At 41.1% G+C, this 25,146-nt stretch overlaps 1 protein-coding gene across 10 annotated transcripts in view; it reads left to right on the top strand.

The window, feature by feature from the left end:
* The window catches only part of TP53BP1 (tumor protein p53 binding protein 1), a 131,831-nt gene that overhangs the window by 27,706 nt on the left and 78,979 nt on the right, over positions 1-25,146 (top strand). For 9 of the 10 annotated variants that reach the window (XR_012414858.1, XM_065547850.1, XM_005559336.5 and 6 more), the window contains 7 exons: positions 6,034-6,161; positions 7,051-7,209; positions 7,542-7,671; positions 9,296-9,462; positions 11,400-11,529; positions 12,649-12,743; positions 16,025-16,233. Coding sequence is in view for 9 of the 10 variants with exons in the window: in XM_065547850.1 (XP_065403922.1) it covers positions 6,034-6,161; positions 7,051-7,209; positions 7,542-7,671; positions 9,296-9,462; positions 11,400-11,529; positions 12,649-12,743; positions 16,025-16,233 (1,018 nt within the window). In the remaining variant the exon portion in view is untranslated. Of the gene's footprint in view, positions 1-5,931; positions 6,162-7,050; positions 7,210-7,541; positions 7,672-9,295; positions 9,463-11,399; positions 11,530-12,648; positions 12,744-16,024; positions 16,234-25,146 lie in introns of all 10 variants that reach the window. The other variant, XM_073995660.1, reaches the window with a different exon arrangement.

Raw genomic sequence — 25,146 nt, 5'->3', positions numbered from 1 at the left:
AGTTGCAAGTTTATATAGGGTGTCTAGGGAGTGCTTCATTGATAGGACATTTGATTAAAAATCTAAGTGAGGCCAAGGCAGGAGGATCTCTTGAGCCCAGGAGTTTGAGAGCAGCCTGGACAACATAGTGAGACACTGTCTCTACAAAAAATACAGAGTAAGCCAGGCATGGTAGTGTGCGCCTGTGATCCCAGCTACATGGGAGGCTGAAGTGGGAGGATCGCTTGAGCCTGGGAGGTTGAGCCATGATTGCTTCACTGCACTTTAGCCTGGATGACAGAGTGAGACCATATCTTAAAAAAAAAAAAAAGTCTAAAGTGAGTAAGTGTATTTATTGTTATCTGGGATAAGTGTGATCCGTGCATGGAGAATGGCAAGTGCAAAGACCCTGAGGCATGAGTGTCCCTGGAATATGTGAGAAATAGCAAGGAAGTTAGTGTGGTTGTAGTGGAGTGACGAAGAGAAGTGAGAGAAGAGGTCAGAGAAGTCAAAAGGGAACCAGATTATGTAAGGCATTGTGAGGAATTTGGCTCTCATTTTTAGTGAGATAGAAGGACATTTAAGGGTTTTGAGCGAGGGAATGACATGATCTGATTTAGATTTTTAACAGAATCACTCTGGCTGCTTAATTAAGAATAAACTGAAAGGAGGACAAGGCTGGAGGCAGGAAAACCAACCAGGAAACTATTGACATAATTTAGCAAAATGTGATAGTGGCTGGACCAGGGTTGAAGCAGATGAAGAATGGTGAGATTCTGAGTATTTGAAAAGAGGATTCAAAGATAGATCAGATGTGGAGTGTGAGAGACAAGAAGGAAGTAATAATTATTCCAGGTTTGTTTTGCTTTGGGTAGCTGGGACTACAGATACATGCCACTGTGCCTGGCAGATTCCAAGTTTTTGATTTGAGCAACTAGAGTAATGGAATGACAATGAAGATGGAGAAGACTGCAGGAGGGGAAGTTCAGTTTTAAACATGTGAAACATTGTGCTATCTTTTCAACAGCCAGTTGGATGTGTTGAAGAAGTTATTGGACAAGGAGGCCTGGAGCTCAGAGGGAAAAGTCTAGGCCGGAGATTTAAGTTGCAGACTCATAAGCAGGTAGATAGTATTCTAAACCATGAGTCTGGATGAGGTCATTAAGTGGGTGAATGCAGCTAGAAAAGAGGTCCCAGGTCTCATGGAGCCTACCAGCATTTAGAGATCAGGGACATGAGGTAAAAACACCAAAAGAAACTAAGAAGAGCTCAAAGTGTGTGTGTTGTTTTGTGCTGTCGTCCTTCATTGCTGCTTTTCTACCATTTGCAATATTTGCTCTTGAACTTTCTTTCCCTGTGTTTCCCAAGGTCGTTTATTTGGTCCTTCCAGTTATATAGATAATGTTCTATTTAGTTCTTGTAAAAATCTTTACTTAGTCTTCTTTCACTTGCTTGGGTCACGGTTCCCAACTTTGCAAATTTATATTTTCACCTCTTTTATGTTTATTAAAGTTATGCTTAACGCTCTTTTTATGAAATATTAATTGCATAGAAGGTTGCAGGGAAGCAAAGATGGCATCTGTAATCCTGCCACCCAGAGGCTAATTGCTGTAAACATTTTGGCATCTTTTCTCTCTTTTTTTGTTCATTTGATTTATATGGTTGACATCATGTGGAAAGTAAAAGTGTATGTTTGCTGATGTTTTGCTTAAAAACATGAACATTTTTCCCATGACAATTAAAACTTAACATATTCCACAGATTTTTTATTTTTATTTTTATTTTTTTGAGACCGAATCTCACTCTGTTGCCCAGGCAGGAGTGCAGTGGCCGGATCTCAGCTCACTGCAAGCTCCGCCTCCCGGGTTTACGCCATTCTCCTGCCTCAGCCTCCCGAGTAGCCGGGACTACAGGCGCCTGCCACCTCACCCGGCTAGTGTTTTTGTACTTTTTAGTAGAGACAGGGTTTCACCGTGTTAGCCAGGATGGTCTCGATCTCCTGCCCTCGTGATCCGCCCATCTCGGCCTCCCAAAGTGCTGAGATTACAGGCTTGAGCCACCGCGCCCGGCCTACAGATTTTTTATTTTAAAAGTTTAAGCCCACAGAAGAAATGAAAGAGTATACATTTGTTCTGTGTGTTGTACTTTTTTGGTTGGGGATGAATTGTTTAAAACTGTGTTGCAGACATCAGATTTCTCCTTAATATGATGTCCCCTTAAATACTTCAGCATTCATTCCCTGAGAATAAGTACATTATTCTGTATAATCGTAGTACCATTATCACACTTAAATAATTCCGTAATATCTAATTATATGGTTCAGATTTTCCCAGTTCTCTCAAAGATGTCTTTTATTTTGTTTTATTGTTTGGTTGGTTGATTGGATCTAAGATCCAAATTCAGGTTCACATTTTGTATTTGATTGTTTCACGCTTTTCTTTTTTTGGAGATAGACTCTTTCTCTGTTGCCGAGGCTAGAGTGAGGTGGGGCAGTCTCGGCTTACTGCAACCTCCACCTCCTGGGTTCAAGCGATTCTCCTGCTTCAGCCTCCCAGGTAGCTGAGACTGCAGGCACGTGCCACCACACTGGTTAATTTTTTTTTTTTTTGAGACGGAGTCTTGCTGTATCGCCCAGGCTGGAGTGCAGTGGTATGATCTCAGCTCACTGCAACCTCCGATTCCTGGGTTCAAGTGATTCTCCTGCGTCAGCCTCCCCAGTAGCTGAGACTACAGGGGCGTGCCACCACGGCCAGCTAATTTTTTGTATTTTTGTAGAGACGGGGTTTCACCATGTTAGCCAGGATGGTCTTGATCTCCTGACCTTGTGATCCACCTGCCTTGGTCTCCCAAAGTGCTGGGATTACAGGCGTGAGCCACCGTGCCCAGCCTAATTTTCGTATTTTTAGTAGAGACAGGGTTGCACCATGTTGGCCATGCTGGTTTTGAACTCCTAACCTTGAGTGGTCCATGCACTTTGGCCTTCCGAAGTGCTGGGATTACAGGGATGAGCCACTGCGTCTGGCCCTGTTTCAAACATTTTTAATGGTGATATAATATTTTATTAATAGATTATAAATTTAATCATTTCCTTAATGCTGAACTTAATAGGTTGTTTCTCAATAACAGTAGACTTTTAGAAATAAGCTTTCAAAGGATTGTTCCATATTTCAAATTATTTCTTACAATAGAAATTATTAGAATTACTAGGTATGTGTATTTTTAAAGGTTTGATGCATATTTCCAAATGATTCTCCAGAAAGTGTTTATCTATACTCATTAGAAGTGTATGGTGATGCTTATTTCATCTTAGTTTGAGTAACACTGAATAGTAATACAGTATTAAAAATCTGTTTTTTCTAATTTAATTAGCAACAGATGGTTTCTCTGATTTCTTTACATGTTTAAAGATACTTGGCCAGGTGCAGTGGCTCACATCTATAATCACAGCACTTTGGGAGGCCGAGGCAGGCGGATCACCTGAGGTCAGGAGTTCAAGACCAGCCTGACCAACGTGGTGAAACCCTGTCTCTACTAAAAATACAAAATCAGCCGGGCGTGGTGGTACACGCCTGTAATCCCAGCTACTCGGGAGGCTGAGGCAGGAGAATTGCTTGAACCTGGTAGGTGGAGGTTGCAGTGAGCCAAGATTGTACCATTGCTCTTCAGCCTGGGTGACAGAGCGAGACTCTATCTCAAAAAAAAAAGAAAGAAAAAAGATACTTGTATTTCTTTTTTTTTTTTGAGACAGAGTCTCGCTCTGTCACCCAGGCTGGAGTGCAGTGGCCGGATCTCAGCTCACTGCAAGCTCCGCCTCCCGGGTTCACGCCATCTTCCTGCCTCAGCCTCCCGAGTAGCTGGGACTACAGGTGCCCGCCACCTCGCCCAGCTAGTTTTTTTTATTTTTTAGTAGAGACGAGGTTTCACCGTGTTAGCCAGGATGGTCTCGATCTCCTGACCTCGTGATCCGCCCGTCTCGGCCTCCCAAAGTGCTGGGATTACAGGCTTGAGCCACCGTGCCCGGCCTTGTATTTCTTTTTTTATCAGTTGTCTATTATGTCATTTGTCTATATGTTGAGGTTCTTTGTATGTGTGAATCCTTTATATTTAATGGAGACTAATCTTTTGTTGTATTCCTTGCAGTTATTTTTTCCTAATCAGTTGTCTTTTAGATTTTTAAAAATTCATTGTATTGTATTGTATTGTAAATTTTTTGAGGCAGAGTTTTGCTTTGTTGCCTGGGCTTGAGTACAGTGGTATGATCTCTGCTTACGGCAACCTGTGCCTCCCAGGTTGAAGCGACTCTCCTGGCTCAGCCTCCCGAGTAGCTGGGACTATAGGCGTGTGCCACCTTGCTTGGGTAATTTTAGAATTTTTAGTAGAGACAGTGTTTTACCATATTGGCCAGGCTGGTCTTGAATTCCTGACCTCAGGTGATCCAGCCGCTTCGGCTTCCCAAAGTGCTGGGATTACAGGTGCGGGCTGCTACGCCTGGCCTAAACATTTGTTTCATTTTTATTTTTTTGAGACAGGCTCTCAGTCTGTCACCCAGGCTGGAGTGCAGTGGTGCTCTCTCAGCTCACTGCAACCTCCCCCTCCCACGTTCAAGCGGACTCTTGTGCCTCAGTCTCCCTAGTAGCGTTGATTACAGGTGTGTGCCACCACACCTGGCTAATTTTTGTATTTTTAGTAGAGACGGGATTTTGCCATGTTGGCCAGGGTGGTCTCGAACTCCAGAACCTTGAACTCCTGAGCCTCGTGGTCCACCCGCCTCAGTCTTCAAAGTCCTGGGATTACAGGTGTGAACCAACATGCCCAGCCAGTTGTCTTTTAATTTTATTATATATTTTGACCTGTGGCGTTAACTTTTTTTTTTTTTTTGAGATGGAGTCTTGCTCTGTCTCCCAGGCTGGAGTGCCGTGGCGCGATCTCGGCTCACTGCAAGCTCCACCTCCTGGGTTCACGCCATTGTCCTGCCTCAGCCTCCCGAGTAGCTGGGACTATAGGCGCCCGCCACCACGCCTGGCTAATTTTTTGTATTTTAAGTAAAGACGGGGTTTCACCATGTTAGCCAGGATGGTCTCGATCTCCTGACCTCGTGATCTGCCCGCCTTGGCCTCCCAAAGTGCTGGAATTACAGGTGTGAGCCACTGTGCCCAGCCGGTGTTAACTTATTTTAAAAATATATGGGGTTTGCTTGTGCCCAGTAGTTCAAGCCTGCAGTAAGCTGTGATCGTGCCACTGCACTTTAGCCTGGGAGACAGACTCTGTCTCTTTTTTTTTATCTTGAGATGGAGTCTTTCTCTGTCGCCAGGCTGGAGTGCAGTGGCGCGATCTCGGCTCACTGCAGCCCCCACCTCCTGGGTTCAAGCAATTTTCCTGCCTCAGCCCCCTGAGTAGATGGGACTACAGGTGCGTGCCACCACACCCAGCTAATTTTTGTATTTTTAGTAGAGACGGGGTTTCACCATGTTGACCAGGTTGGTCTCGATCTCTTGACCTCGTGATCTGCCTGCCTTTGCCTCCCAAAGTGCTGGGATTACAGATGTGAGTCACTGCACCTGGCCCAGACTCTGTCTCTTAAAAAAAAAAGTAAAAAATAAAAAGTGTGTGTTTGTATTTATATACATATATAAGCTCCTTACCTGAATTTTGTTTGGACTCTCTGGTTCTATATATGTATTCTAAGATTTTTTTACTAAAATATTTCTGTGAACTTTTAAAAAGTTTTCTGAGCCCTTTCTCTGCTCATTCGATGCATATCTTTTCTCGTCACTTGTCAGTAATTCTTCTGAAGGCAAGATTTTTCTACCTCTACTTAAAAATATAAAATTCAAGTGTGTTGATGCCTTATTTTTTCTTCACTTAATTCTGTATAGGATGTTGAATTGTTAATCTTTTAAGTGCTTTTTGTACAAAGAAACACTATAAAGGTGAGTTATTTTACTTTTTCAGGTTTGGCTAAGAGGTGGTTGGTATGTGTCGGGGGTCAGAGTGCTTTGATTAAAGTGTTCCAAACTATCTGGGAACACATGATTATATCCTTCTGCTGTGTAGTGTTCTGGGAATGTCAGTGGAATCTGCTCCTGCTGTGGAGGAAGAGAAGGGAGAAGAGTTGAAACAGAAGGAGAAAGAGAAGGAAGAAGATACTTCGGGCAATACTACACATTCCCTTGGTGCTGAAGGTAGCCTTGTGCCTTTTGCAGAATAATAGACTGTTCTAACTTCCTTTAACATGATGGTTCAGATGTCTAAATTTCTCCTCTTTATTAGGTTACAGATTTCTCATAATGAAATTGAGAGTCATTAAGAAATTTGCTAGTAATGTAAAATATTCCACCTGATTTGGTGTTCAGGAATTTGAAGTTCATTGGTTAGCCCCTTTCTGCATATTGAGTTTTCTTCCTTTTGTATTCATTTATTTTTCAAATATTTTTGGAATGTGTACTTTGTGGGGTGGAAGTACAATCTGAATTGCTGTGACTGTGGGTGTAGTTTATGATGTACCTTTAGAAAGCAGACATAGTCTACCGTATTAAGTGCTTATAAGGTTTTATAGTATGAAGTATTTTTACTTTATTACACATTTTCCCCCTTCATCTTTAATACACTTATTTATTTTTTCGTTGTTTATTTATTATTTTGAGACGGAGTCTTGCTCAGTTGCCCAGGTTAGAGTTCAGTGGTGTGATCTTGGCTCACTGCAACCTCTGTCTCCTAGGTTCAAGCCATTCTTGTGCTTCAGTCTCCCAAGTAGCCAGGATTACAGGTGTGCGCCACCACACCTGGCTAATCTTTGTATTTTTAGTAGAGATGAGGTTTCACCTTGTTGGCCAGGCTGGTCTTGACCCCCTGACCTTAAGTGATTCGCCCACCTCGGCCTTCCAAATGCTGGGATTACAGGTGTGAGCCACCATGCTCGGCCACATTTATTTTTTATTTTTGAAAAATTTGGGGGGTGCACAGGGCTTTGAGGTGAAGGACTTAACAGGACCCTTCTTTGCTGAGGAAAACAGCTTGTACATTGCATAATGTTGTGGGATGATGCCTAATTTCTTGGCGTTTTGTTCCTAGATACTGCCTCATCACAGTTGGGCTTTGGGGTTCTGGAACTCTCCCAGAGCCAGGATGTTGAGGAAAATACTGTGCCATATGAAGTGGACAAAGAGCATCTACAGTCAGTAACCACCAACTCTGGTTATACCAGGCCATCTGATGTGGATGCTAATGCTGGTATGAAACATGTTTTCTGGCATTTGGAGTTGTTGTGTTTTCTCCCATACTAGAGGTAGTTGTTTTTTCCTTGATAAGTTTTGTAGCTATCCAAATTAATATAATCTAAGTCATTTAGTAAGGTTGAAGAGTTTTCTGGTAAATACTTGTCAATTGTTGGTTTGTGGGCTGAGGTTTTCTTTAAGTTATTGGTTACTTTATAGAATGATGCTTGTATATATTTGTAAATTGGACTTCTGTTAAAATCTTTGCTTTTTAAAAAACATCTGGGACTATATCTAGTATTTTGAAAAATTAATTATCCCCTTCCTGTCATTTTATAAAACTCTCAGCAATTAAGCACGAAGAACAGTCCAATGAAGATATCCCCATAGCAGAACGGTCCAGCAAGGACATCCCTGTGACGGCACAGCCCAGTAAGGATGTACATGTTGTAAAAGAGCAAAATCCACCACCTGCAAGGTAAGCCGTGTTCTTTCTAAAAAGGATTTATGGGTTTTGCTGTAGGGTTATACTTATTTCATTTTACCAGATGAAAACATTTGTAGAAATTGTTGATTTTTAAATTATTTTCCACTTGTACTGGTCATACTTGTGGTCTGTTAGAAACACTGATTATTTATGAAGTCTCAAGAATCGTTTTTTGTCTGTCTGTTTGAGACAAAGTCTCACTCTGTTGCCCTGGGCTCATGTGATTCTCTGCCCTAGCCTCGCAAGTACTTGGGCCACACTTGACTACTAATCTTATCTTTAGGCATTCTACAAAGACTTTTTTGTTGATTAAAAAAAATTTTTGTTGTAGAAATGGAGTCTTGCTGTGTTGCTTAAACTGATCTTGAACTCCTGGGCTCAAGTAATCCTGCTGCTTCAGCTTCCCGGAGTGCTGGGATTATAGGCATGAGCCACCCTGCCTAGCCTACAATGATGTTTTAAGGCTTCTCTAACTATAAGCATGACTCTGTAATCTTTGGTTGCCACTCCTCCTTTGGGATCTTTGTCTACAGAGACACTGCCTGTCTGGGGGAGGTGTACTTAGCCTCTCTGGTGTTATGAAGAGTAACGTGAATATTATATTTGAAAGCCTACTGTTTCTATACTTGAGGAGCACCCAGATTGCTTTGGGTTCTCAGATATCTTGCATCTGGTATTTTATGGTATCAATAGATGTAGGGATTCTCAGGTTCTTTAGGCTCTTAACTTGGTAGGAATTGGGAAATGTGCCTCTGCTTCGTCTCTAGTGATTTTTATAACCAAAGCTTCATTGCCTCTGGCCAGCAGGTGAAGTTTGAATACGGCAGAAGAAAACCGGGATGCTTCCAGTTTGGGGAAGGGGATAAACATTCAGTATTGTTTTGTTATTTCCTTCAATAGAAAGAGTGGGGAGGGAGTATCCTAAGCAAAGTTGAATATCAAAAGAAATTGTCTTTCTGATGTAAAACACTCAGCATAACAGTGACTTTTTAGGCTTTTCTTTTAGATGCTGCCTTCCATCTAGTTATGCTATTCTGTTTACCCTGGGGAGTGGTAGAACAGGTGAACCGCATAAGTCTCTGGAAAGGGGCCAGGGATGAATGTCTTCCACGTGTTAGTATTGGTCTGAAGGAGAATTGGTTTGGGGTTTGGGTACATCAAATGGAAAAGGTCAGCAGAAGATATGTGTGGCACTAGTACAGAGGATAATTCTCATCAAATACGAAATTCCATGGAATATCATAGTTTGGACTGTTCTCCTTACTGGCATTATTGGGGTCTGGATCAGAATTCTTCATACAGGTCTAGATAACATTATATGTAACAAAAATCCCCCAAGTCACTCATCAGAAATCTTAGAAAGCATGAAGCACAGTATTGAGCAGAGTTGAATACAGGTATTGGCTGTGTGAGAGAGTGAGACAGGTTTTAAAATGGGCTGAGGACTTTTATCACTATAAAGAACAGTTTATTTGCTTTTTAATAGATAATTATGTAAATTAGAGCCACTGGAATTTTTGAAATTATTAAAGAAAAACACACAAAACAGGAAAAGCTTTTTAGTAAAAGCATGTGAACTTAGGAACTTTTTCTCCTGGTGATATGAATTTCCTAGGTCAGAGGACATGCGTTTTAGCCCCAAAGTGTGTCTTGCTGCTATGGAAGTAAAAGAACAGTTGTCTGCACAAGAACTTACGGAATGTGGACTGCAGATTCAGAAGTCACCAGAGCCTGAGGTTTTGTCAACTCAGGAAGACTTGTTTGACCAGAGCAATAAAACAGGTACCAAGAGTGATTTGCTGTTACAGCTCTTCTCCAAAGATCCAAACTTTTATTTTAGTTCTGAGGCTACTGGTTAAGTTACAAAGCATTTTATAGGTTTGCAGACTTGTTTGTGATATGGAAGGAAAATACGTTTCTAGTTAATTAGTGAGAAGGGCTTTTTGGGAATAATTTCCATTTAATATTTTGACATAATTTTCTCTCTTTTGGAAATGAGATAGTGAAGAATAGCTAATACAGTAAATTTAGTATTATGGATACTAGCCATTTTCTTTTAGTTTTTTTTTTTTTGAGACAGAGTCTTGCTCTCTTGCCCAGGCTGGAGTGCAGTGGTGCAATCTTGGCTCACTGCAAGCTCCGCCTCCCGGGATCATGCCATTCTCCTGCCTCAGCCTCCCTAGTAGCTGGGACTACCGGCACCCGCCATCATGCCTGGCTAATTGTTTCTATTTTTAGTAGAGACGGGGTTTCACTGTGTTAGCCAGGATGTTCTCGATCTCCTGACCTCGTGATCCGCCCGCCTTGGCCTCCCAAAGTGCTGGGATTACAGGTGTGAGCCACTGCACGTGGCCGCCATTTTCTGTTACATGGCTATTATGTCTTCAGATCTTAAATATGATATTAAGCTTAGGTTTTTCATATTCATCTGGGTAACAGTTTACTAACTTAATCTGTTTATTAGTTAATCTGACACAGATAGGAATTTGAAATCTAGCAGAAAGGACATAAAACTTAAAAGAATATAATTTGTTTCACACCCCTTTAACCTCCACCAATCTTATTCCACAGCCTCAGAGAGCTAGAAAACTTGAGTTAATTACCAGCAAAACATATTATGTTGGTTGTAAGGAGGGAAGGGAAGAAGGGTATATTCCTTTGCTATGCTGTGATACAGGTTGCTGTGCAAGACATTCAGAGGGTCACCAAGGAACCTTTGTTGGCCTCTTACTAAAGTTGTAAGGTTTTATTTAAGAAATTCTTTTACGCTGGGATTAATATAGTTGATACTCCATCTGTTGCTAAGGGGAAGGGACCAACAGGAGACTCTTGATAGTATAAATCAGTAATGGCTGCTCATAAATCCTTTTACTAATGCATTAGTCTTTTCTGTCACCTTTGAGCAGACCCAAATCATGAAAACTGCTGCATTTATAACATTGGGTATCATGTGCATTGTTTTGACTTCTCCCATCTGTATCATGGCCTAAGCTTGACTTCACCTAAGGTAGACATTGGAATAAAAGGCTTATTTGCTGTTTTTTAATAGAAGCATCACAAGAAAGAAGAGCAGCTAAGCAGAAGTATAAGGATTCTGGCTTTTATTTTATTTATTTATTTATTTTTTTGAGATGGAGTCTCGCTCTGTCTTCTAGGCTGGAGTGCAGTGGCGCGATCTCAGCTCACTGCAACCTCCACCTACCAGGTTCAAGTGATTCTCCTGCCTTAGCTTCCCAAGTAGCTAGGATTACACGTGCCCACCACCATGCCCAGCTAATGTTTGTATTTTTAGTAGAGATGGGATTTCACCATGTTGGTCCGGCTAGTCTTTAACTCCTGACCTCAGGTGATCTGCCCACCTCAGCCTCCCAAAGTGCTGGGATTACAGGTGTGAGCCACCGTCCCCATCTAGGATTCTGGCTTGTAATCTCCAAGCTTAGGTCATGACAGAAGGGACTAAGGAACTCTTCATCTATTCTTTATTCAAGAAGCCCATTGTAGGGGTGGTTAATGTTTACTCAAGATTTGTGCTATTGTGGTATTCCATTCGTTGTACTATAAATAGAAAACAATTTCTGCCCTTTTGGAATTTCTGCCCTTTTGGAAATATGGAAATATGTTGGAAATATGGATATTACTCTTTGCAGTACTGAATGGTTTTTGGCAACTCAGTAGTGTCAATCTGAGAAGTAAGTGCAACTGGAATTTCTTTTTTTCAGTATCTTCTGATGGTTGCTCTACTCCTTCAAGGGAAGAAGGTGGATGTTCTTTGGCTTCCACACCTGCCACCACTCTGCATCTCCTGCAGCTCTCTGGTCAGAGGTCCCTTGTTCAGGAGAGTCTTTCCACGTAAGTAAGCCTAAAATAGCTTATACCAAGGCAGTATGTGCCTGAGAGTCTTAGGCTAAGACTGAAAGAGGCTAAACTTGCCTGTGAGTCTAGAATTCTTTTTGAAACCAAATGGTAGAACGGATGCATTAGAGCTTTGGGGATGAAGAAGTGTTGAAGGCAGATAAATCTATTTTCCCATTTGAAAATTTTATAATAGTGGCCCAAAGGTTTCACTAAAAAAGAAAATGCGCAGTTATTTAGAAAATGTTACACGTCCAAAACACGCGTTCTGCTCCTCTGTTTTACTTGCAATTCTTCTCGTTCAATAGCAGAGGGTGGCAAATCGTTGTTAGCAGTAGTTGGATTTCTTTATCTCTGTGTTAGGGCAAAGAGGTTTGCTTGTTGGTTTTTTTTGTTTAGTTTTAGGTTTGTTTTCTAATGAAAATGTGCATGGTCTGTCTATTGTTAGGCAAAAGAATGGAATAATTTTGTTTTATGTCTCAATTCTGCAAATGAATTTATTTCCTAGCACTGCTCATCTTGCTTTTCTTTTTTTTTTTTTTTTTTTTGAGACGGAGTCTCGCTCTGTCGCCCAGGCTGGAGTGCAGTGGCCGGATCTCAGCTCACTGCAAGCTCCGCCTCCTGGGTTCACGCCATTCTCCTGCCTCAGCCTCCCAAGTAGCTGGGACTACAGGCGCCCGCCACCTCGCCCGGCTAATTTTTTGTATTTTTTAGTAGAGACGGGGTTTCACCGTGTTAGCCAGCATGGTCTCGATCTCCTGACCTCGTGATCCGCCCATCTCGGCCTCCCAAAGTGCTGGGATTACAGGCTTGAGCCACCGCGCCCGGCCTCATCTTGCTTTTCAATCATGATGTCCTTGTGTCTGATCATTCACTTTGCCCTTACTCTCTTGTAGAAAAAGTTCTTATTTTACAATACAAATGTCTGGTATGGGAAATAGTTATTGAAGTATTTTTGGTTCTTCCACCAGCCTGAGGTTGCTATTTGGGAGAAGTGCTGATAAGTATTTATCTGAATGCCTTAGATATTTTTTCCTGTTAAAAAGTAAAAACAAATACAGAAATGCAAAACTGTGGCTATGGTAAAATAACCTGTGATTCTCTCTTTATATAAAGGAATTCCTCAGATCTTGTTGCTCCTTCTCCTGATGCTTTCCGATCTACTCCTTTTATCGTTCCTAGCAGTCCCACAGAGCAAGAAGGGAGACAAGGTGAGCTCTCTTGATCTCTCTGTTGATCTCAGATTAGAAGAGGAGCAACACTTCTTCTGCCTTGCAAAATGTACTGCTTCTTTGTACTTCAGAATGCTTGTGACCTACACAATTCTGTAGGATTCATGTTTGTGTAACCTTTAGGGATAAGACCTACTGTAAAGTGCTGTCCTCAGTTCTTTTTTTTTTTTTTTTAATCTAACCCCATCCCCCATTCTTTGCTTTTCTAGCGCTAATTCTATTGAGATTTCTGTATTGTTGGCTCAATTTTTAAAAAGACTCTGAAGGAAATTTTTTTTTGAGATGGAGTCTTGCTCTGTCACCCAGGCTGGAGTGCAGTGGCATGATCTCAGCTCACTGCAAGCTCCGCCTTCCGGGTTCACGCCATTCTCCTGCCTTAGCCTCCTGAGTAGCTGGTACTAAGGTGCCCGCCACCACACCCGGCTAATTTTTTGTATTTTTTAGTAGAGATGGGGTTTCACCGTGTTAGCCAGGATGGTCTTGATCTCCTGACCTCCTGATCCATCCACCTCGGCCTCCCAAAGTGCTGGGATTACAGGCGTGAGCCACTGCGCCTGGCCAAAATTTTTGTTTTTAAAGTTGAACGTAAATGAATTAGTATGGGGAAGAACTGGGCTTACTACTAATGGCCTAGTTGTTTCTAGCAACATGTGAACACATTTCTGGTGAGAAGGAACCAGCTTGTTTCTTGTGGTCCTTATAGGTTATTTTTGCTATTATTAAAATAGTTTTAGCATAAGAGTGGTTGAAAGTAGGTGGTAAACATTTTAACTTCATTCATTTACTCCTTTGAAGACTTAGAGATTTTATATTACTTTATTCATAAGAAAGCTTTCCTTTTCACTTACCTAATTTATCTCATTATTTAAGCTTCTTTTGCTCTGATCTAGTCTCCTATCCAGTCATTCAAGATGTTTCTGAATTCCTATGATTTCTACAAAGCTTTTTCTAATAAATTCTATGATTTTCATCTTTTTACTCTTTCGTATACAAGTAATGGTTTTATTTATTGAGCACCTAGTATAGGCAAGGCATTATTCTAGAGGCATTTCTGTGGTTTTTCTCACTGAATCCTCACAAACATCCTAAGAAGGAGATGTTACTTTTATCCCCATTTTACAGATGAGAAAATGGAGGCATAGAGAGATTTTGCAACTAATGAGATGTAGAGGCAGAATTTGAACTCAGGAAGCTGCCTCCAGAGCCTGTGCCCTTATCTGTCATATATATGCCTCCTATTATATCCTTTCTCTGCTCTTGAGTAATATAAAACGTAGACATTTAACAGTTTTTCAAATGTAATTTATCAGTGATAGAATTTGATCTTAGGCTTTCTTCTGCTACAAAATTTGTCTCTGGCTGTTTCTCTTAAAATCAGTTGTAGGTATCCAAATGGACTAATAGCAGTCTAAGCATAACATGATTAGTGACTAATATCAATCTAAGCATAACATGATTAGGTGAATGAATTCTACAAAAACCCTGGTAATACAAGTTAAGACTGGTTAATTCTTAGAACAGTTTCTTTTATCTGTACTGTGAACATTGAAAAAATATAAAAATAATTATATTAAATATGCTTTCTCAGGCTGGGCACGGTGGCTCACGCCTGTAATCCCAACACTTTGGGAGGCCAAGGCGGGCAGATCACCTGAGGTCAGGAGTTTGAGACCAGCCTGGCCACCATGGTGAAACTCCATCTCTACTAAAAATATAAAAAATTAGCTGGGTGTGGTGGCAGGTGCCTGTAATCCCAGCTACTCAGGAGGCTGGGGCAGGAGAATCACTTGAACCCGGGAGGCAGAGGTTGCAGTGAGCCAGGGTTGTACCACTGCACCCCAGCCTGGACAACAGAGCGAGACCCTGTCTCCAAAAAAAAAAAAAAAAATGCTTTCTCCCTGATTGTAAACAGTTAGTATTTATTGTAGAAAGTTTGTTAAGTATATAGGAAATTAATGAAAATAAAAATCACCTGTGATAGTACACGCCAGATACATTTACAACTAGTATATTTGGATATATTTCAGTTTTCAGTACATAAAGTACTTTTACATAATTGGTATCATGTCGTGTATATGACTCAGTTTTCTTTTTTTATGTAAGTATATTTTCACTTGTCAGTTATATTTTAGATTTAATGCATTTGCTTAATATGTGCATCAGTGTTTGTGAAACTATATGTGCTTTTTGTATTTATTTGTTTTTTTGCTTTTCTCTTAGATTATTAACCTAAAGCCTTTTTTATATGTAGTGCCTATAACATCAGATTTTTAATGTGCTTTGTCATGGCAAGAAAGTTCAAAACGTGCAACAAAAATACTTAGCACAGCTATGGCAGTATATTAAAGGCCGGTAGCACCGGATCCCAGATTAGGTGTAGACAGGTAAGGTTAAGACTAAGCTAAGCAGCAAGGCTGGGTATTGAGGTTGCAGTTTGGGTAACTGGTAGCATGAGTGTGGATTATGGGAAAAAGGTAAATGTTGTCAAGTAGTTTGTGAGTGGTCTAGAGGAGGCCTGTTTAGGGTCAAGTTGTAAGATAGGGGATAAAAATGATGAATCAAATACTTAGCTAGCCAGACTGACTCCAAGCAAGATCCTAGGTGGGTAGTATACTATGGGAAAGCAGTGTTTCGTGTTTTGTGTGTGTGTTCCCTCCTAATTTGTGTCAGGATTAGTGTCTTCTCTTTCCTAGTTCTTTGATAGATCAGTGCTGATTGGCATTGATAGATTTTTTTTTCTTCATCTATATTTGTACAGGCATCCATCTCTCTGCATTTAGCAATTGTTAATGCAAATATAATGAGTTCATAAATATGAATTATAGATGCTGTATTTACTTAAAGTGGTGACAAGTTCATTGTCTTTCAAGGCCTGTGGTAGAATATATGATGGTTAAATTAGGTAACAGTAGTTTGGGCTTTTCTTGGGCTTTTCTACAGGGAAGTGAAAAACTGAGCTATAAAATCAGGAAAGGAGCCAAGTTAATTTAATATTTCTTATGAATGGGTGGGTAGCCCCAGATGCATCCAGTTTTGATCTATACCTAAAAATAGAAGCTTGGGCAGCTCTACCAACCAAAGGAAGTATTGCTAGATTGCTAGGACCCAATCTACTATTGTTCCATCAGCTTTTCTGAAAAATTGCATCATTATTTTTTTAGAGTGAAAATATCTGTAATGTAATTGTTCTTAGTGGTGTTGGAACATGAGTAATATTGATGAGTGATATTTCTCAATTTGTTTTTCCTGTTTTAAACCAGATAAGCCAATGGACATGTCAATGTTATCTGAAGAAGGAGGAGAGCCTTTTCAGAAGAAACTTCAAAGTGATGAACCAGTAGAGTTAGAAAACCACCCTCTCCCACCTGAGCCCACTGTGTCACCACAAGCCTCAACACCAATATCTCAGAGCACACCAGTCTTCACTTCTGGGTCACTTCCTATCCCATCCCAGCCTCAGTTTTCTCATGTGAGTATTGTAAAAAGAATTGTTTTTTTTAAAGCAGCATTATTGGGGTATAATTTACAGACCACATAACGCACACGTTTTAAATGTACAATTTTGTGATATTTTAGTACATTTACAGAGTTGCTCCTGGCTAACACAGTGAAACCTCGTCTCTGCTAAAAATACAAAAAATTAGCTGGGCGTGGTGGTGTGCGCCTGTAGTCCCAGCTACTCAGGAGGCTGAGGCAGGAGAATGGCGTGAACCCGGGAGGCGGAGCGTGCAGTGAGCTGAGCTGAGATCGCGCCACTGCATTCCAGCCTGGGCGACAGAGGGAGACTCCATCTCAAAAAAAAAAAAAGAAAATTTACAGGGTTGTGAAGCTGTCATCACAAAGTAGTTTTAGAACAGTTTCAAAGTCACCTAACATCTTGATTTTTTTTTTTTTATGTTTAAACTTTTTACAGTGTCTTTAAACTTTTTGAAAATGTTACTGCAAAATTGCAAAGGGATATAAATCATTATTCTACCTTAACACAACTGTTACTGTAATTTTTGTCTTTCCACATGCTTATGGTTTTTTTCAATAACTAAATTTTTTTGCCCATGACACAGCCTCAGGAGGTCCTGACGATATGTGCCCCCACATGCTGATGTTTTTTTAAAAAGTTGTTTATATACCACAACTTTTAAATTTTCTTTTTCCAGTTAACATTGTGTCGTAATAATTCTCAATGTTATATTGTCTTCACTTATCCTTTCAAAAGTTGTGTATTATTTAAGTAGATGTGATCTCAGTACAGGATCATTCCTATACTTAGGGTATCAATATGGTTTTTAGTTTTCCTATGTGTATTTTCTTCTAAAAGCAAGGGAAAACGATTAATTTGTATAATTTTAAATTTAAATATTTAAAGAAATGAAATTCAGGTTTCATAGTGAGTTGAAAATCCTTAAATCTAAATGACTATATTATATATTCAATCTAAATACGTATTCTTATAAGACCTTAAGTGGGGGAATTATTGTAGTTTTATTGGGAGAACTTATTTTATACCTTTCAGTTTGCAGGTGTTATAACAAGAGTTTGTATTTAAAAGTAAAATTTGAAAATGAATAGTAATGAACTGTAAATTTAGTGAGGAGGGGACAGTAGGAAGAAAGAAACTGGTTTGTTTTCTGGAGTTTTAAAACTTGTATTGTTAAAGGATTCCGTTTTACGCAGTTCATTAGAAGCAATTTGGTGGCATTATTAAAAATGAGGACTCTAGAGTCAGAACTTCCTGGACTCACTCCTGGCTCTGTCATTACTACCTTTGTGACCAATTGAAATTGAATCTTAGTTTGCTCATCAGTCAAATGGTGGGGATACTGATACTGTCTACCTCATAGGATGTTTATGAAGGTTGAGTTAATATATATAAAATGCCTAGACTAGTGCCTTACACTTGGTAAATACTGCATATACGGATAGCTGTTGCTGGCAGTAAAAGGGTTGAAAACAAGGTTACCTGGAGGTGAAATGGATGTTCAAACTGTACATCATTTTCTTTAGCTTTTTTTTTTTTGAGACAGGATTTTGGTCTGTTGCCCAGGCTGGAGTGCAGTAGTGCGACAATGGCTCACTGCAGCCTTGACTTCCTAGTCTCAAGCGATCGTCCCACCTCAGCCTCCCAAGTAGCTGGAACTACAAGCACGTGGCACCATGCCCAACTAATTTCTTAATTTTTCTTATAGAGATAGGGTATCACTATGTTGCCAGGGCTGTTCTTACTCTTAGGCTCAAGTAATCCTCCTGTCTCAGCCTCCCAATGTGTTGAGATTACAGGTGTGGGCCACTGTGCCTGGCCTTCTTTAGCTTTTATTTTTCTAAGTTATATGTAAAGGTAGCTGGGCGTGGTGGGGCATGCCTGTAATCTCAGCTGCTCAGGAGATTGAGATGGGAGGAACATTTGAACCTAGGGATTTGAGAACAGCTTGGGCAAAATAGCAAGACCCCGTCTCAAAAAAAAAAAAAAAAGTTATAAATCTGACCGGGTGCAGTGGCTCATACCTGTAATCCCAGCACTTTGGGAGGCCAAGGCAGGTGGATTACTTGAGACCAGGAGTTCAAGACCAGCATTGCCAGCACAGTGAAACCCAGTCTCTACCAAAAAGTACAAAAATTAGCCTGGCATGGTGGCAAGCACCTACAGTCCCAACTATTTGGAAGGCTGAGGCAGGAGAATCGCTTGAACCCAGGAGGTGGAGGTTACAGTGAGCCAAGATCTCACCACTGCACTGCAGCCTGGGTGACAGAGTGAGACCCTGTCTTAAAAAGAAATAAAATAAAGAGTTTAAGAATGAGCTATAAGCACTGACAGAGAGCACTAAGATTTTTCCAACACTGATTTAAAGAAAATGGTTATAGATGTTTATCAGTGACCAAACAAGACATTTATGGTCTTTGGAAAGGTATTCATACCAGTTGGTGGGGGCAGAGATAATTCCTGGCTACAAAGGGAGAACGGACATTTTGAAAAACAAGGCATTATTGAAGGAATTGCTCTGTTTTCAACATTTACCAAAGACCTTCAGAATTAGCCAAAAAATCAGCAATGAAAATTTCAGACAAATGAGTGATTCTGAACATAGTTCAGAGATTCTTGGAACCTAAGATGACTCTAATCAGGTTTCTTTGAACTCATGTTTTTTGTTTTGTTTTGTTTTTTGTTTTTTTTTTGAGACAGAGTCTCGTTTTGTCGCCCAGACTGGAGTGCGGTGGCGTGATCTCACTGCAAGCTCCGCCTTCCGGGTTCACACCATTCTCCTGCCTCAGCCTCCCGAGCAGCTGGGACTACAGGTGCCTGCCACTACGCCCGGCTAATTTTTTGTATTTTAAGTAGAAACGGGGTTCACCATGTCAGCCAGGATGGTCTCGATCTCCTGACCTTGTGATCTGCCCGCCTCGGCCTCCCAAAGTGCTGGGATTACAGGCGTGAGCCACCACGCCCAGCCTCATGTTTTATCAAATGCCTCAGCCAGTGCAGTCCCTGCCTCCGAAAAAGTCTCTCAAGAATACCTTTAGTAGGCCAGGCACAGTGGCCCACACCTATAATCCCAGCACTTTGGGAGGCCGAGGCGGGAGGGTCACGTGAGCCCAGGAGTTTGAGAACAGCCTGGGCAACATAGTGAGACCCCATCTCTACAAATGGTCAAAAACTAGCCAGGAGTGGTGGTGCCCGCTTGTAGTCCCAGCTGCTCAGGAGACTGAGACAGGAGAATTGCTTGAGTCCGGGAAGTTGAGGCTGCAGTGAGCCATGATCATGCCATAGCACTCAGCTTGAGCAACAGGGTGAGACCTTGTCTCAAAAAAAAAAAAACAAAAAACCTTTACAACATAGCTTTTAAGTTAAAGATTTGATTTTACTTAATAAGCATTTGTAAAACCCCAAAAATAAGTCAGATAGTTAAAACAAGACCTCTTCCTCTTCCTACCCAAAGATAACCACTTTTCATTCTTTATGCTTTTTCTTTTGGTATTTACCTCCGTAATTCTACATAGCATGATTATATTTTCTTTTTCTTAGGCACAAGGTCTTGACCTATTGCTCAGGCTGTAGTGCAGTGGAGCAGTCCTAGCTCACTGTAACCTCGAACTTCTGTGCTTAGGCCATCCTCCCACCTCAGCCTCCTGAGTAGCTGGGACTACTGGCACACACTACCACACCTGGCTAATTAAAAATTTTTTTATAGGGCCGGGCACGGTGGCTCAAGCCTGTAATCCCAGCACTTTGGGAGGCCGAGACAGGCGGATCACGAGGTCAGGAGATCGAGACCATCCTGGCTTACACGGTGAAACCTCGTCTCTACTAAAAAGTACAAAAAACTAGCCAGGCTAGGTGGCGGGCGCCTGTAGCCCCAGCTACTCAGGAGGTGAGGCAGGAGAATGGCGTGAACGCGGGAGGCAGAGCTTGCAGTGAACTGAGATCCGGCCACTGCACTCCAGCCCGGGCGACAGAGCGAGACTCCATCTCAAAAAAAAAAAAAAAATTTTTTTTATAGAGGTGGGACCTCACTATGTTGCCCAGGCTGGTCTTGAACTCCTGGGCTCAAGCAGACCTCCTGCCTTGGCCTCCCAAAATGCTGGGATTACAGGTGTGAGCTACCATGACCAGCCTATTTTCGTAAAAAAATTTTAGCCATTTTCCAAGTATAGTTAAATCATAATTTTGTTTAGATTATTACTGAGTTTACATTATCGCTATGTAAACAGTTCACTGCAGAGCCTATGACATATTATGATTATTTTTTCATGTTTCTGTAATTTGTTTTCTCTGAAATTGTACTTGGGCTTTTTTATTTAGTTTTCTGTGACTCTCATTAAATCAACCCTAGACTCTCCACCAATTGTCAGAAACTCCTTTCAGGATGTTGAAGAGCCTTAGACTTTCTGTTTCATCTTTTTGGAGAAACCTCTTTTGGACCCTCCTGATTTCTAATCTGTACTGTTGCCCTCTATTCCTGGTGCATAACTGTTACCTCCCTTCACTGTCATCCTTGGAGATTCTCCTTACCTGTCTTTGTGTTGGATACCTCTTGGGTTTCATATCTTCTTGCTTGGTTTACTCCCTCATTTTGGTGGGGGACATTGTTTAGTAGCTTTTATTCTGCTATCACACTTGATTTGTAGTTTGCAGGAGTATAGAATTCTAGATGGGAAATAATTTTCCTTTAAAGATTTTGAAGGCATTGCTCTTTTGTCTTCCAACTTCCAGTGCTGCTGTTAGGTATGAGGGCCAGGCCAGCCGTGGTGGCTCATGCCTGTAATCTTAGCACTTTGGGAGTCTAAGGTGGGGGGACCACTTGAGGCCAGGAGTTTGAGACCAGCCTGGGCAACATGGCCAGACCCTGTCTCTACCAAAAAAACAAAACAACAGCAGCAGCAGCAAAAAACAAAGTGTGAAGGCAATCTGATCTTGACTTTTAGTAGGTGATCTGTTTTTTCTTTACTGGAATCCTGTAGAATTTTCTCTTTGTTCCCAGTGTTCTGAAATTTCCAGACCTTTGGGATAGGTCTATTTTCATTCATTGTATTAGGTACTTGGTAGGCCCTCTCAAGTTTAGAAACTCAGGTCCTTCAGTTCAAAGAAATTTATTTCTTTTTTTTTTTTTTTTTTTTTTTTGAGACGGAGTCTCGCTCTGTCGCCCAGGCTGGAGCGCAGTGGCCGGATCTCAGCTCACTGCAAGCTCCGCCTCCCGGGTTTACGCCATTCTCCTGCCTCAGCCTCCCGAGTAGCTGGGACTACAGGCGCCCGCCACCTCGCCCGGCTAGTTTTTTTTTGTATATTTTTAGTAGAGACAGGGTTTCACCGTGTTAGCCAGGATGGTCTCGATCTCCTGACTTCGTGATCCGCCCGTCTCGGCCTCCCAAAGTGCTGGGATTACAGGCTTGAGCCACCGCGCCGGGCCAGAAATTTATTTCTTTAATTTCTTTCCCTTTGTTTTCTCTGTTCCTTTTCTTTTTTTAATGGACTATCTGTTGTTTGGATGTTGAAACTCCTAGAAGTCTTCTAATTTTATTTTGTCTCCTACTTTTGATCATCTCTGTCTCGTTTTGTTCAACTTTCTGGGTGATTTCTTCAGTCATTAAAAAAACAGTGGCTATATTGAGATGTAATTCACATACCATTCAGTTTACCCATTTAAAGTACACAATCCAATGGTTTTTAGTATATTAATAGAGTTGTGCAACCATCACCATGTTCTAATTTCAGATTAGTTTCATCACCTCCCCCAAACCCATGCCCATTAGCACTCACTCAACCTTTCTTCTACCCCTGGCTCTTAGAGACCACCAGTCTACTTTCTGTCTCTATAGATTTGCCCATTCTGGACGTTTCATATAAATGGAATTATAAACTACATAACCTTTGTGAATGGCTTCTTTCATTTTTTAGCATAATGTTTTCAGGGTTCACCTATGTTGTAGCATGTGTCAGATTTTCATTCCTTTTTTTTCTGTTGATCTATCCTTGTCTATAAAAAATATAAAGGAAAAAAGAATTTCATTCCTTTATTTATTTTATTTGTTTGTTTGTTTATTTTTCTTTTTGAGATGGAGTTTTGTACTTGTTGCCCTTGCTGGAGTGCAATGGCGTGATCTTGGCTCACCGCAACTTTTGCCTCCCAGGATCAAGCGATTCTCCTGCCTTAGCCTCCTGAGTAGCTGGGATTACAGGCATGCGCCACCACACCTGGCAAATTTTGTATTTTTTTTTTTTTTTTAAGTAGAGATAGGGTTTCTCTATGTTGGTCAGGCTGGTCTTGAACTCCCGACCTCAGGTGATCCACCCATCTCGGCCTCCCAGAGTGCTGGGATTACAGGTGTGTGTCACCGTGCCTGGCCTTCATTCCTTTTTATTGCTGAATAATACCATTGTGTGGATATGCCACAGTTACTCATCGATTCATCATTTGATGGACATTTGGGTTGTTTCCCCTTTTGGCTATTGTGAATAAGGCTGCTGTGTACATTTACGGACAGGTTTGTGTGTGAACATGGTTTTATTTCTCTTATGTATACTTACAGGTGCAATTGCCCAGTTCAACCATCTTTTAATTCTTCTCTTAGTTATTAATTTCTACTCTTGGGTTTTTAACTTCTAAATTTTTTTTCAGAATATATTTTTTAAATACAATTTCTCTTATTTTATGGATATACTGTCTTATCTCTGTAACAGTATTAATAACAGTTTTCTCCTCTCTGGAGTAGTCACTGTTTCTTCCAGATGGACTTTAGTTTTGTTTGTTTTGATCTCTTTCAAATTAGAGGCTTTCCTCAGATGTCTGGTAATCTTTGTTTATTTGGTGATGTTCAAGAGTGAAATATCAGACAGATGATTAATAGTTCTGAGTTGGTGGTTGGGTCTTCTTGTTTTTGGGATTTGCTGTAATGTGATCCGCAGGGACATTTTATTGGAAGTCCCATAATGTCAGTATCTTGATTTATCTTGGCCTGGTCAGATCCCTTAGGAAAATCTGTCATCTCCTATTTGTGGGGTATAGGCTTGGCTGCCATTGTACTAGAAGTCTATTAATGGAAGAGGGCTTTGGGTGGGAAGGGGTTGGGAGACAGGTGCAGGTTTCATTCAATATGTAGATTTTCATTTAATCTCCCTATTTTCAGCATTGTACTTCCTGATAACTGTGCCTCTTGTCTGCCAGTCCTGGGACACTCTATTTTACGCTCTCCAGGGCAGAGGAGGGGCAGGGTGAGATTATGGGAGTTGGAACTGTGATATAACTCTGGGTGTTTCTTGGCTTTCTCCACTGCTGGCTTAGGAATTCAGCTTTCACTCTTCTGTTAAATAGATTACCTTTTCCAGATTTTTTTTTTTGCAGTTATCTTTTCTTCTCTTTTTTTTTTGAGACGGAGTTTCACTTTTGTTGCCCAGGCTGGAGTGCAATGGCGCGATCTCAGCTCACAGCAACCTCCGCTTCCTCAGCTCAAGCGATTCTCCTGCCTCAGCCTCCCAAGTAGCTAGGATTACAGGCATGCACCACCATGCCCGGCTAATTTTGTATTTTTTTAGTAGAGACAGGGTTTCTCCATGTTGGTCAGGCTGGTCTCGAACTCCCGACCTCAGGTGATCCGCCCGCCTCGGCCTCCCAAAGTGCTGGGATTACAGGCATGAGCCACCACGCCCGGCTTTTGTTCTCTTTTTCTTGAAATTTTGTGCTTAAGGAAAATCACTTTACCATTACTTAATGGATTTTCAGAAAACTCTGAATATGTGTATGTTCAGTCCTCCATTTTTGTTAAGTTCCCTACTTTTTTCATTATATGTCAAACTTGTACGTGTTATTCTTAATGGGTAACCCTTGTACATCTATTATTTCTTTTGTACCTTGGTTACTGGAGTCCAAGGCAACCTAATTTTGATGTTAGAAGATTTAAATATGTGTAAAGAGATTATTACTATTCAAGAGAAAATTGGGATAAAGGTAATTTTGTCAATTTTTTTTCTTTCTTTCCTAATAAACTTGTCAATCGCATAGCCTCTTTGACCCTTTACCAGGATATGAGGGATGGGGAGAGGATTAGTAGAACATGGTTTGATAGTTAACATTTTCTCATTCTTGATATATGTATTAATTTTGGTGAGGACAAATTAGACAATTAAATGTTTTCAAACTAGAATAGTGGTGGTGGTGGCACAACATTGTAAATGCACCAAATGCCACTCAATTATTTTATTTTTGTTTTTGTGTGTGTGTGTGTGATTTTTTTTTTTTTTTTGAGATGGAGTCTTGCTCTGTCGCCCAGGCTGGAGTGCAGTGGCACAATCTCAGCTCGCTGCAGCCTGTACCTCCTGAGTTCAAGTGATTCTCGTGCCTCAGCACCCCAAGTAGCTGGGACAACGAGTGCACACCACCTTGCCCAGCTCATTTTTGTATTTTTAGTAGAGATGGGGTTTCACCATGTTGGCCAGGCTGGTCTCAAACTTCTGACCTCAAGTGATCTGCCTGCCTTGGCCTCCCAAAGTGCTGGAATTACAGGCGTGAACCACTGCGCCTGGCCTCAATTGTTTAGTTTAAAATGGCTTAATTTTATGTTGTGAGTTTCATTTAAAAAAAGGTATTTATAGCTTTACATTAGTGATGTTTTATCTATGAGCCTTTGTAAAATGACTTATTTTTTGCAACAAGGGAAAAAATACATATTTCTTGCAGAAGATGTGGTAATGCATGGTGGCTTACACCTGTAATCCCAGTGCTTTGGGAGGCCAAGGTGGGAGGATAGCTTGAGTCAGGAGTGCGACAGCAGCCTGGGCAACGTAATGAGACCCCCGTCTCTACCCCCCACCCCAAAAAAAAGATTAGCCAGGTGTGGCAACGTGTGCCTGTAGTCCCAGCTCCGGGCGCAGGGGAGGAGTATGGGCGGGAAGATTGCT

The sequence above is a fragment of the Macaca fascicularis genome, chromosome 7, assembly GCF_037993035.2.
Source record: "Macaca fascicularis isolate 582-1 chromosome 7, T2T-MFA8v1.1".
Classification (NCBI taxonomy): Eukaryota; Metazoa; Chordata; class Mammalia; order Primates; family Cercopithecidae; genus Macaca; species Macaca fascicularis.
Note: the sequence above shows the minus strand (reverse complement) of the source record. Positions and strands in the feature narration are given on the sequence as shown.